At 43.7% G+C, this 13,504-nt stretch overlaps 1 protein-coding gene across 3 annotated transcripts in view; it reads right to left on the bottom strand.

Annotated features, from left to right (window-relative positions):
* Window positions 1-6,152: 6,152 nt before the first annotated feature.
* The window catches only part of CRTAM (cytotoxic and regulatory T cell molecule), a 67,379-nt gene continuing 60,027 nt past the window's right edge, over window positions 6,153-13,504 (bottom strand). For all 3 annotated transcript variants that reach the window (XM_083163580.1, XM_083163579.1, XM_083163581.1), the window contains 4 exons: window positions 11,785-11,877; window positions 10,955-11,089; window positions 8,158-8,247; window positions 6,153-6,345 (listed from right to left, as the gene is read on the bottom strand). In XM_083163580.1, the coding sequence (XP_083019706.1) occupies window positions 6,257-6,345; window positions 8,158-8,247; window positions 10,955-11,089; window positions 11,785-11,877 (407 nt within the window). In that variant the 3' untranslated portion in view covers window positions 6,153-6,256. The remainder of the gene's footprint in view (window positions 6,346-8,157; window positions 8,248-10,954; window positions 11,090-11,784; window positions 11,878-13,504) is intronic.

Below are 13,504 nucleotides of genomic sequence, written 5' to 3'. Positions count from 1 at the left end.
ACTAATGTCTCCCACCTGTACCTTCCTCCCCCTAGTGTCAGTGCATGTCCTCGTGTTCTGCTGCTCCTCTTCCTGTGACTAATGTCTCCCACCTGTACCTTCCTCCCTCTAGTGTCAGTGCATCTCCTCGTGTTCTTCTGCTCCTCTTCCTGTGATGAATGTCTCCCACCTGTACCTTCCTCCCTCTAGTGTCAGTACATGTCCTTGTGTTCTGCTGCTCCTCTTCCTGTGACTAATGTCTCCCACCTGTACCTTCCTACCTCTAGTGTCAGTGCATGTCCTCGTGTTCTGTTGCTCCTCTTCCTGTGACTAATGTCTCCCACCTGTACCTTCCTACCTCTAGTGTCAGTGCATGTCCTCGTGTTCTGTTGCTCCTCTTCCTGTGACTAATGTCTCCCACCTGTACCTTCCTCCCCCCAGTGTCAGTGCATGTCCTCGTGTTCTGTTGCTCCTCTTCCTGTGACTAATGTCTCCCACCTGTACCTTCCTCCCCCCAGTGTCAGTGCATGTCCTCGTGTTCTGTTGCTCCTCTTCCTGTGACTAATGTCTCCCACCTGTACCTTCCTCCCCCCAGTGTCAGTGCATGTCCTCGTGTTCTGCTGCTCCTCTTCCTGTGAAGAATGTCTCCCACCTGTACCTTGGTAAAACCCTTGATATATGTGAAAGTTTCTATCATGTCCCCCCTTTCCCTTCTCTGCTCTAAAGTATACATATTAAGATCTTTTAGTCTTTCCTGGTACGTTTTGTGATGTAGGCCATGCACCATTTTAGTTGCCCTTCTTTGTACAGTCTCTAATGTATTTATATCCTTCTGGAGATATGGCCTCCAGAACTGAACACAATACTCTATATGAGGTCGTACCAATGATCTATACAGTGGCATTATTACTTCTTTCTTTCTACTGCTGATTCCTCTCCCTATGCAACCAAGCATCTGACTTGCCTTCTTCATTGCTTTGTTACATTGCCTACCTGCCTTTAAGTCCCCTGAAATAGTGACACCTAGATCCCTCTCTTCCTCAGTAGTTTCCATTATAGTGCCATTTATACTATATTTAGTCTTTAGATTTTTGCAACCCAAGTGCATGATTTAGCATTTTTTGGCATTAAACTGTAGTTGCCATGCTCTTGACCATTCCTCTAATCTACCTAGATCATCAATCATTTGTTTTACCCCTCCTGGTGTGTCTACCCTGTTGCATACATTTGTGTCATCTGCAAAAAGGCACATTTTACCCTCAATTCCATTTGCAATATCACCAATAAAGATATTAAAAAGCACTGGTCCAAGTACAGATCCCTGGGGTACTCCACTTGTAACCTTTCCCTCCTTTGACTGTACTCCGTTTACTACAACTCTCTGTTTTCTGTCCTGCAACCATGCTCTTATCCATTCAACTATCTTAGAATCCAATCCCAAGCTTTCAAGTTTATTTAACAGTCTGCGATGTGGGACAGTGTCAAAAGCCTTACTAAAGTCTAGATAAGCTACATCTACAGCCCCACCTTGATCTATTACTTTAGTCACCCAGTCAAAAAAGTCAATAAGATTTGTTTGACATGATCTTCCCCCAGTAAACCCATGCTGTTTTGGATCCTGTAAATTGCTGGTTTTGAGATATTCTACAACTCTTTCTTTTAAGAGTGTTTCCATCAATTTCCCTACTACTGATGTAAGGCTCACTGGTCGATAGTTGCTTACCTCTTCTTTGCTTCCACTTTTGTGCAGTGGGACTACTTTCGCTGTTTTCCAGTCCTCTGGGATTACTCCAGTAGCTAGTGACTGGTTAAATAATTCTGTTATTGGTTTTACCAGCTCCCCTTTGAGCTCTTTTAGTATCCTTGGATGTATCCCATCTGGCCCCATTGATTTATCCACTTTCAGTTTTGAGAGTTCTGTGAGGACTTTCTCCTCTGTAAATGTACTTGTTTCTCCCTCAGTTTTCTGACTATACTTGCAACTTAATTGTGGCCCCTTCCCCTCTCTTTCAGAAGTGAATACTGAGCAGAAATAATTATTAATATTATCTGCTATTACATTGTCCTCCTCAAGAAAACTTCCACTCTCTGTCTTTAGTCTTATTATTCCACTTTTTGTTTTTCTCCTTTCACTTATATACCTAAATAAAGTTTTCCCCCCTTTACCCACTGATTGGGCCATTTTCTCTTCAGCCTGTGCTTTTGCACATCTGATTACCTTCTTAGCCTCCTTCTGTCTAACAAGATACACCTCTTTGTCCTCATTCTTCTGCGTCTTCTTAGATTTCTTAAAGGCCAACTTTTTTGCTTTCACAATACTTGCTACTTCTTTTGCAAACCACAATGGCTTCCTTTTTCGTGTGTTTTTCCTAACTCTTTTGACACAAAGTTGTTGCTTTTAGAATTGCACTTTTTAATTTTTCCCACTTATCCTGCACTTCCAAGTTCCTCCACTCTGCCAAAGAATTCCTTACAGAGTTTCCCATCTCTACAAAATCAGCCTTCCTAAAATCTAACACCTTTGTTTTTGTGTGCGATGAGTCAGTCTCTGTCTTTATTTTGAACCATACTGCTTGATGGTCACTGGATCCCAGGTTTTCACCCACATTTATGTCAGATATTCTGTCACCATTTGTAAGTATTCAGTCTAATATTGCGTCCTTACGAGTGGGCTCCCTCACCAATTGCTGGAAGGATGCTCCTTGCAAGGAATTCAGCATGTCCCTACTTCTGGTGGAACTTGCAACAGGCAGCTCCCAGTTTACATCAGGTAGATTAAAGTCTCCCATGATTATCACCTCTCCTTTTAATGCCATTTTATTGATGTCCTGCAATAGGCTCTTGTCAAGTTCCTCTTCCTGACCTGGTGGTCTGTAGATCACCCCTATACGAAAAATCGCCTTCTCCCATGTTTCTATGGTCACCCGAAGGGCCTAAGTTTTTTCTTCAATACTTTGTATTAAGGTAGTCTTTATACTTTTTTTCACATATATTGCAACCCCTCCTCCAATTCTTCCCATTCTGTCCTTCCTAAATAAAGTATATCCTGGTATAGCTATGTCCCAGTCATGATTTTCATTACACCATGTCTCTGTAATAGCCACAATATCCAGTTCATCCCTTGTCATTATTGCAATTAGTTCTGGGATTTTATTTCCTAAGCTTCTAGCATTTGCACACATAGCTCTTAAAGTTGTGTTTGTGCTTCTCCTGCTGCTAGCTATGTTTATCTTTCTGCCTATATCTATTTTTGATTGGATTGGTAGTTTTGATTGGTATTATCTTTTGTTGCAGTGGATAGGCTTCCTGTTCCATTTTCCTGCTGAGACAATACCTCTAGGTTGGGGGAGCAGATTTCTTCATTTGGTTCACTGACCCCCTCTGCTAGTTTAAATAGTTGCTTATGAAGCTTCGAAACTTCTCACTTAATATTCTCGTTCCCCTTGAAGATGGGTGCAGGCCATCACTTTTATATAAGGCTCTGTCTTGCCAGGTAGCTTGACTTTGACCTAAATATCCAAATCTCTCCTCATTGCACCAATTCCTTAGCCAAACATTGAAGTTTCTGATTCTCAGAGTTCTATCTTCCCCTTGGTGTACTGGCAATACTTCTGAAAAAGTTACAGTGGTTGCCACCTGTTTAAGAGCAGTTCCTAACTTTCTAAATTCATCTTTTACGGCCATGACTTCAGCATTAACCAGGTCATTTGTGCCTAGGTGGACGATGACATCCACCTCCCCATCTTTTCTAGCTGCCTTTACAATTCTTAGCATGCGTTCTTTATCTCTTGGAGCTGTGGCTCCAGGTAAGCACCTTACTTGTTTCTCTACTTGAGTAGCATTTCCCAGATGAACTCCTCTAATGATGGAATCTCCCAAAAGAAGTGCAGTCCTTTTTGGAGGTGAAATTTTCCTGGTCCTACAGTTAGTAGAGGTAGAAGTCCTCATATCTTCCTGTTCTTTATTGCCTATGTTGGTCATACATTCCAACCCTGCAAGAGCAGCATATGAGTTTTGCAGTGTGACCACTTGGGGAATGTGTCTGATGCCCTCTGTAAGTCTTTTCCTTTCAGAGCCCACAGCAGTCCAGGCAGTTGGAATAGATATTGTGAGATGAGGGAGACTATGACGAGATGACACAGTGTAGGTAAGAATACATATAATTGCAGTTGGAATAGATATTGTGAGAGGAGGGAGACTATGACGAGATGACACAGTGTAGGTAAGAATACATATAATTGCAGTTGGAATAGATATTGTGAGAGGAGGGAGACTATGACGACACCGTGTAGGTAAGAATACATATAATTGCAGTTGGAATAGATATTGTGAGAGGAGAGAGACTATGACGAGACGACACCGTGTAGGTAAGAATACATATAATTGCAGTTGGAATAGATATTGTGAGATGAGGGAGACTATGACGACACAGTGTAGGTAAGAGTACATATAATTGCAGTTGGAATAGATATTGTGAGATGGAGACTATGATGACACCGTGTAGGTAAGAATACATATAATTTCTGTTGGAATAGATATTGTGAGAGGAGGGAGACTATGACGACACAGTGTAGGTAAGAATACATATAATTGCTGTTGGAATAGATATTGTGAGATGGAGACTATGACGACACAGTGTAGGTAAGAATACATATAATTGCTGTTGGAATAGATATTGTGAGAGGAGGGAGACTATGACGACACCGTGTAGGTAAGAATACATATAATTGCTGTTGGAATAGATATTGTGAGAGGAGGGAGACTATGACGAGATGACACAGTGTAGGTAAGAATACATATAATTGCTGTTGGAATAGATATTGTGAGAGGAGGGAGACTATGACGACACCGTGTAGGTAAGAATACATATAATTGCTGTTGGAATAGATATTGTGAGAGGAGGGAGACTATGACGAGATGACACAGTGTAGGTAAGAATACATATAATTGCAGTTGGAATAGATATTGTGAGATGGAGACTATGACGACACAGTGTAGGTAAGAATACATATAATTGCTGTTGGAATAGATATTGTGAGAGGAGAGAGACTATGACGACACCGTGTAGGTAAGAATACATATAATTGCTGTTGGAATAGATATTGTGAGAGGAGGGAGACTATGACGAGATGACACAGTGTAGGTAAGAATACATATAATTGCTGTTGGAATAGATATTGTGAGAGGAGGGAGACTATGACGACACAGTGTAGGTAAGAATACATATAATTGCTGTTGGAATAGATATTGTGAGAGGAGAGAGACTATGACGACACAGTGTAGGTAAGAATACATATAATTGCTGTTGGAATAGATATTGTGAGAGGAGGGAGACTATGACGACACAGTGTAGGTAAGAATACATATAATTGCTGTTGGAATAGATATTGTGAGAGGAGAGAGACTATGACGACACAGTGTAGGTAAGAATACATATAATTGCAGTTGGAATAGATATTGTGAGAGGAGAGAGACTATGACGACACAGTGTAGGTAAGAATACATATAATTGCAGTTGGAATAGATATTGTGAGATGAGGGAGACTATGACGAGACGACACAGTGTAGGTAAGAATACATATAATTGCTGTTGGAATAGATATTGTGAGAGGAGAGAGACTATGACGACACAGTGTAGGTAAGAATACATATAATTGCTGTTGGAATAGATATTGTGAGAGGAGGGAGACTATGACGACACAGTGTAGGTAAGAATACATATAATTGCTGTTGGAATAGATATTGTGAGAGGAGAGAGACTATGACGACACAGTGTAGGTAAGAATACATATAATTGCAGTTGGAATAGATATTGTGAGAGGAGAGAGACTATGACGACACAGTGTAGGTAAGAATACATATAATTGCAGTTGGAATAGATATTGTGAGATGAGGGAGACTATGACGAGACGACACAGTGTAGGTAAGAATACATATAATTGCTGTTGGAATAGATATTGTGAGAGGAGAGAGACTATGACGAGACGACACCGTGTAGGTAAGAATACATATAATTTCCATTGGAATAGATATTGTGAGATGAGGGAGACTATGACGACACAGTGTAGGTAAGAATAGTAAGAATACATATATGAAGGTATTGCAGTTGCTAATAATATTGGTGACATAAACCCCCAAATTGTCCAGATACTTACACCATAAATCTAAAATAGTTAATTTATATATGAAATATTTTATTCAAGTACATAATATTTAGCATTACATGTAAAACACATGTGGTAGATAAAAATATAATTTAAATGACAGAACGGGCTCTTCACATTGTGGGGTGCTGGCTGAGTGACTCTGCCTCGATGGACACCTGGTTATTGTACTGTATTCCCGTCACCCTCTGTGCTACAGCCACTGCGGACAGAGAAAAAAGCAGCATTAGTTCACCACTGTGTATGGGAATATTCAGCTTTTCTAAACATTTATTACTGTAGGTGACCTGGTTCCACTTCCAGCCAGAAATTCCCTTTGAGTTGTCCTCCCAGACACACAGAACGCTGCTTCTCACTGTGCCGACAGCGCTGGCACTTACTATGGGGGTTATTCTAATCTGTACACTGAGCCATGTTTAGCATCTGCCTGTTCCCCGCCCCGGTCGCACCTAGCAGTGGAGACGGTGTCGGGCTGCGCTTAAGGTGAAGGCCCAACGTTTCATGGGCGTTCCCATGGTAAATCGGAGATGATGCGGGTGCGGGGGGGTGGGCAGCGGACATCAGTGGGTGTCAACTGCCCACCCGCTTCCCGCACAGGGCACCCGCAAACCTAAGACACCACAGAGGTCATCGGCGACCATGGACGGATTTCCTCCCCGCATGCGGGGGAACTCGGCGTGGGAACTCGGCGTGGGAGGGAGGCGCGGCGTTCGTGCAGGCTGCGTTTACTCCACACGCAAAGCTGCTAATTTCACAGCTTTGCATGTGGACCAGAATACGGTCCCGTCCACAAATCAGCACATCATGCCATGTTTACAGGATTGCCCAGTGTGAGACCAACGTTACCAGTCTACTCCATAAGATGTAAATCATCGCCGAGACTCCCATTATGTGGGATAAAGAAATAGAGGCCGCCAATTCCTGCGCCACCCTACAACATGACGGCCTGCACGGTGATAAAGGGTCAGGGGCACTTGAAATCTTTTGTTATTCATGGGTAAAGAAATGCCAGGCCGGCGAATGAGTCCTGCGCAATTCCACAGAGCCAAATACTCAGCTGAGATTAAAAAGCCTCCAAAATCCTCTACACCGTGATCAATGAATCAATGCTTTCATTACATCGCCGAGTACAGCCGGGAGACGACTGCATAAAGGTTACGCAAACGCGTCTATTACTTAAGGATCGATTGTGAATCCACTGGGGGTACTGCCGAATATAATATTATACGGCTGCAGTCGTCATAAACCCAATGGCTCATCTATACATCTTATACACCAGAACGTCTGGTTGTCGGATTACCACAAACTCTAAAACCACTGTAAAAGTCTGTGACATGGCAGACAGGAGCTGATTGGCTGGCTGTTTATCACTCTCCGTTTTATCACTTAGTGCATCTGGCCCTTTGTGAGCGATATCATTAACGATTCCCAACCAAGCAAACAATATAGCGCAAAAACTCTGGACCTTATTCTGGTTGATCCGCAAGGCTGCAAATTCCCAGCCTTTCGAGTCCACCAGACACCATCCTGCGAAGGCCCGAGTCGCCCCCCCCTGCGCACGCCATGCTCGTATAGAAGGGATGTGTACGGATGTTTAACATTCGCAGGCCAGGGTGAACACCCACATCTTCCATGGTCCATTGAATGATGGGGAACTCTAAGGTTACTCTAAGGTAAGCGTGGGCATTCCTATGGCCGTGAGTATCCGCCGCCCCTTGTATACATAGGGGTCCAAACGAACAGACCAGAATAACCCCCACTGAACGATATCTTTCAGTGATGTCATCGGGTCCCCACTCCGTCAATGCAGTCGTTGGCGATATATTAGCATATAATTAGCGGTTTCCGATTTAGATTTTACAATAACGAATCTGATTAGCAGGAGTAATAGTGTGCATCTGCATGTTCTTTTTTCTCCTGTGTGGAACTACAAGTCTCAGCATGATAGCTCCACTGTTTAGAATTAGGGTGTTCAGTCCAAGGTCGCCCCCTCATATACTAGCTTTTACCTCACCTGGACAGACATTCTTTGCTTGATCTGTAGCGTCCTCATTATTAGACCGCGATTTTGTGCTCTCTAACGTCTGATCCGAGGTCTCGTTCTCTGGTGGAAGGAAATGAAAGCATGGAGATAAGATAATCTACATATAGGAACATTTAACCGCCCTCTTGGTTCAACGGAGAATATACAGACCCCAGTCCGCCTGGTAGCAGACACACAATACAAGGCACAGGCCGCGAGATGAGTAGGGGACACCTGGTAAACAGCCTTTTGTGTGCAGAACCGGGAGCAGCAGGTGTGCACATAGCAAGTAACAAAAACATGGCGGTCGCACGAGTCCCCAGCTGCCCCTGGGAGAATGCGTGGCGCATTGTCATCTCGTTCATTTCCGTAACTCGCATAATTTGCCGATTGTGTCATTTTGTGGCTTAAATCATAGTTTTGTTCTTTAAAAGGTGGAAATATAAACAAACCTTCACCATTAATTAATTAGAATCCCATTAGGCAAGCGGAGTGCTGGGCGATGTGGCGCAGCATTACTTAAGACAACGTCCCCCCTCTCAGTAGACTGTGGCCCCCATTAATGGGTTGTCTATAAGATATTGTAATCTTTAACATGAATGAGGCCGAGTTATATACAACTTAAATCAAGGCTTCTTTCAGAGCTTGTAAACAGCCATGTAGCGCGATTAGCGCAGCGATGAATGGAGTGCGGGTTGTCAGCCTCAATATGAACAATTAGTGTCTCCTAATTACACCACAATGCTGCTTCTCCGCACCCCCAGCACTTTATAGCTTTCAATATTATTATTTGAACCGGTTTAGAGAATTTCCTAATGGATAAAAAGCCTGCGATAAAGCTGCTGAAAAGCGCAAGCCGCCGCGAGTGTGATGGTTGGCGGGGACGGGTTTAACATGAAATGGATTATTAAATAATAAGAATTATAGTCAATCGGTAACATCATGATAATACTGGATGCGAAGGCAGAAAGCTACAATAAAAACGGTGCCGTGTAAGTGTACGCAGTTGCTGAGGACATTGCGATGGCGTGCGCGTACAAATAGGAATCTGCGCCACTGCCGTTCCTGTGTTTGGAGAGGTGTATGTAATGGACAGGTGTAACATGTGCAGAGAGAGTTAGATTTGGGTGGGTAATATTGGGGGTTATTCTGATTCACTCGGAAAGGCACAATCATTCTCTAACGGACAAAACCATATGCACTGCAGGTGGGGCTGATGTAACAGGTGCAGAGAGAGTTAGATTTGGGTGGGGGGTGTACTTCAAACTGATATCTATATTGCAGTGTAAAAATAAAGCAGCCAGTATTTACCTTGCACAGAAACAATAAAACACCCAAATCTAACTCTCTCTGCACATGTTACATCTTCCCCACCTGCAGAGCACATGGTTTTTGTCCATTAGAGAGTGATTGTGCCTTTCAGAGTGAATCAGAATAACCCCCATTGTTTCTGTGCAGGGTAAATACTGGCTGCTTTATTCTTGCACTGCTAATTAGATTTCAGTTCGAACACCCCCACCCAAATCTAACTATCTCTGTACATGTTACATCTGCCCCCTGCAGCGCAGCATAGTTTTAAGCTAATCGGCCCAATGTATTAACAACTACTAACAAACATTGATCACAGACTAACCTTGGAGTTGGCGATACTAATTTAAGTGAGTGCCGTTTTATTAACACTCTGTTACTTATTATTGATTGCTGCTGATTAATGCATTCGGTTCATTGCAGGTCACTTTCTATGGAAGTGTCTATGGCCAGTGTCTATCACCTCCAGTACGCCTGCAGTACAGATGTACTGAGTAATATATAGCTCGCCATTTAGATCCCTACTACGCCTGATGGTTTCACAAATTTGGTTTTCATTGTTATTAAATGTGTAAAATACCAGCCGGTGTTTATGTGATTCTATATTGTTTTATTAATTATGATTTTTTTTTTTAATTAATTCATATCTTTCTTCCCCAGCAATATAGTGTTTGTTATATTAATGCTGTAACTTATATTGTTTCTGTGCAGGGTAAATACTGGCTGCTTTATTCTTACACTGCAGTTTAGATTTCAATCTGAATACACCTCACCCAAATCTAACGCTCTATGCACCTGTTACATCTACCCCACCTGCAGCGCAGCATGTTTTTTTCCCATTTGCTAACATGTGTAAATCAGGACATTCTTGGAGAGAGAATGTGGACGGAGATAAAGGACATTATTCTAGTCCACACTCGACGCTGTGAATTGTGCCGCGCTGCGTGTGGATTTAACCTCTCCCGTCGCCCACCACTCGCACAGCCGCCCGCACCCATTCACAGCCTTGGGTGCGGGCGACAAATCATTCAATGGTCGTTGACAATCAAATGATTTGGCATTGGCACACAACTACGGCACTCTCGGGTGTCTTAGCTTTGCGTGTTCCGTGTATGGGAAGAGGGCGGGCATCTGGTGATGTCAGCTGCCCGCCCCCGGCACCCGCATCACTGCCGAATCTCCATAGGGACACTTATGAAACACTCGGCGTTCCCAAGGGCGCAGCCCATCGCCGCCCCATGCCCACCGCCCAAACTGGTAAGTGCGTTCGGGATGGCGAACTTCACCGTGCCCGCTCGCGCCAAGCATATGCACATGCACAGTAGTAAATGATCCAAAATAAGGCCCAAAGTACCAGCCAATCAGCTCCTGACGATTTTCAAAGCCAGCCTGTAACACAGCAGTTAGGAGCTGATTGGCCGGCACTTTATCTCTCTCCTACGCTGATTGCATCTGTCCCATAGATCCATAGACATCCCACCTTTTTTCCACACTGAGTGGGCCTTTTTCAGCTTCATCAGGAACAGATGTACAATGACCAGCAATACACAGATCATGAGCGACACCAGGACCAGAACGAGCGGGCTGTCCGATTTCCGCCTGGAAGCATCCAGCTCTGCAAAAACAAATCCAGATGTGTTGACCTCTAAACATGAGAGAACCCCACTTCATTCCGTGATATCTGTTAGTTGGGGGTCTTCGGGGCAGTGCAGCAGACACCACTGGGCCACTACTCCTGCCAGATCTCCAGTCACTTACGGTGTCCCTCATACTGCGGACATACAAAACTCTAACAAATAATGCTCATCTGGGCCCTAGGATAGACCACAAACGACATCAGTGATCAATAATTGTAGCTTCTGTGGGGTCACAACTGGGACATGCCATGATAGTACCCTGTACAGACAGACGTGTGCTATAATGCACCTCACATGTAACATGACATGGGGGGATATTCTGGTTCACTCCTTCTGGCAAATTCCTTCTCAAATGGACAAAACCATGTGCACTGCAGGTGGGGCAGATGTTACTTGTGCAGAGAGAGATTAGATTTTGGTGGGGTTTTTCTTCAAAGTGAGATCTATATTGCAGTGTAAAAATAAAGCAGTCAGTATTTACCCTGCATAGAAACAAAATAACTCACCCAAATCTAATTCTCTCTGCACATTTAACATCTGCCCCCCTGCAGTGCACATGGTTTCTTTTGTCCATTTAAGAATGAATTTGCCAGAAGGAGTGAACCAGAATAACCCCCATAATTCACATTTCCATGCAGTCACTGAGCGATGCTGTTGCCGTTAGTTACTGTACCTGAGCTGATATTCTTATTATCCTTTGTTGCTGTGTCTACGTCAATGCCCAATGTTGTATTTCCTTCTTGTAACAGGATTAAAGTTGCTGGTTCTTAGTGGATAACAAAAATAAACAGTCAGAATTTAGCCGGCACTTGCGTTATGTGTAAGGTATTGGGGGGGAAAACAAGAAGTGGTCGATCGCACAACACTGAATGATATACAACATATATTATGGATGGATCAAAAACCTGGTCAGGTGTGAATATGAATAACACTTTAATAAGAAATATTGGTCAAATAATTTAAAAATTAAAAAACATGGACAGAAGATCGATAGTCACCCGTTCTAGTTGAAATGACGTGCCAGTTTTTGGAAATGACCCAAATGGGTTTTGTAGGGATCCGTGGGTATAAACAATATTTATAATCCAATCTTTCTTGTGTTGGAAAGGGGGATGAATATTCCGGTACTGGTACCAATTTTTCCACAGGGAATGCCGGGCCTTTAGGAGGTGCCTCCAAGATGATCTTGTGCCACGGATTGTGGTAGATGGACCAGTCCACTTTGTCCTGAGAGACAGATGTCCCAATTGGAAGATTGAATATAACTTTGGGGATCCACAGTATATGAAGATTGGATTTGTCTGGCAAGGGTTAAAAACGACCATATGTCCTTTTTGAAAAGCACCTACGCGTTTCGCTGGCTACAGCAGCTTTTTCAAGGTGACTTGTTCATCCAGATAGTTGGGTGAAAAAATTAGACAAACGAGTCCACATCCACAATCCAACAAGACAAGTCCACAAAGTTCACCTGCCAAACCCCCAGACATCAAGACATATTTGCTGTCTCTCCGTAAATGTTAACGGCACACACTAAAAAAAGTTGATATCCTGTCTGCCTGGATGGCCTGGCCATCTCCCTGAGTGTGCAAGGTTGACATGATCACTCTTCAAAAACTACGGAGGAAACACTGGAAAGAAGAAAATATCGGATATGTGCTACAAGAGAATGGCCACCCCCTCCAACTGCCCAGGTCTCCACAATTCTAGGGGCCTCCGAGCAGGCATGGGTAGTGGTCATACAATAAGTGCGTCCAGCCAGCATTCTCTACCTTACTTCCAGTCTGCAGCCAGACAGTGAATGGCTTTCAGCATGGTGATTGGTGGATGGTTGGAGCTATCCACCAATCAGAGAGCAGCATTCTCTACCTTCCTTCCAGTCTGCAGCCAGAGAGTGAATGGCTTTCAGCATGGTGATTGGTGGATGGTTGGAGCTATCCACCAATCAGAGTGCAGCATTCTTTACCTGCCTTCCAGTCTGCAGCCAGACAGTGAATGGCTTTCAGCATGGTGATTGGTGGATGGTTGGAGCTATCCACCAATCAGAGTGCAGCATTCTCTACCTTCCTTCCAGTCTGCAGCCAGACAGTGAATGGCTTTCAGCATGGTGATTGGAGGATGGTTGGAGCTATCCACCAATCAGAGTGTAGCATTCTTTACCTGCCTTCCAGTCTGCAGCCAGACAGTGAATGGTTAGAGCTATCCACCAATCAGAATGCAGCATTCTTTACCTGCCTTCCAGTCTGCAGCCAGACAGTGAATGGCTTTCAGCATGGTGATTGGTGGATGGCTGAAGCTATCCACCAATCAGAGTGCAGCATTCTCTACCTTCCTTCCAGTCTGCAGCCAGACAGTGAATGGTTAGAGCTATCCACCAATCAGAATGCAGCATTCTT

Source organism: Crinia signifera, chromosome 19, assembly GCF_055691185.1.
Source record: "Crinia signifera chromosome 19, ASM5569118v1, whole genome shotgun sequence".
Classification (NCBI taxonomy): Eukaryota; Metazoa; Chordata; class Amphibia; order Anura; family Myobatrachidae; genus Crinia; species Crinia signifera.
This window is presented reverse-complemented; position numbering and strand designations above follow the sequence as displayed.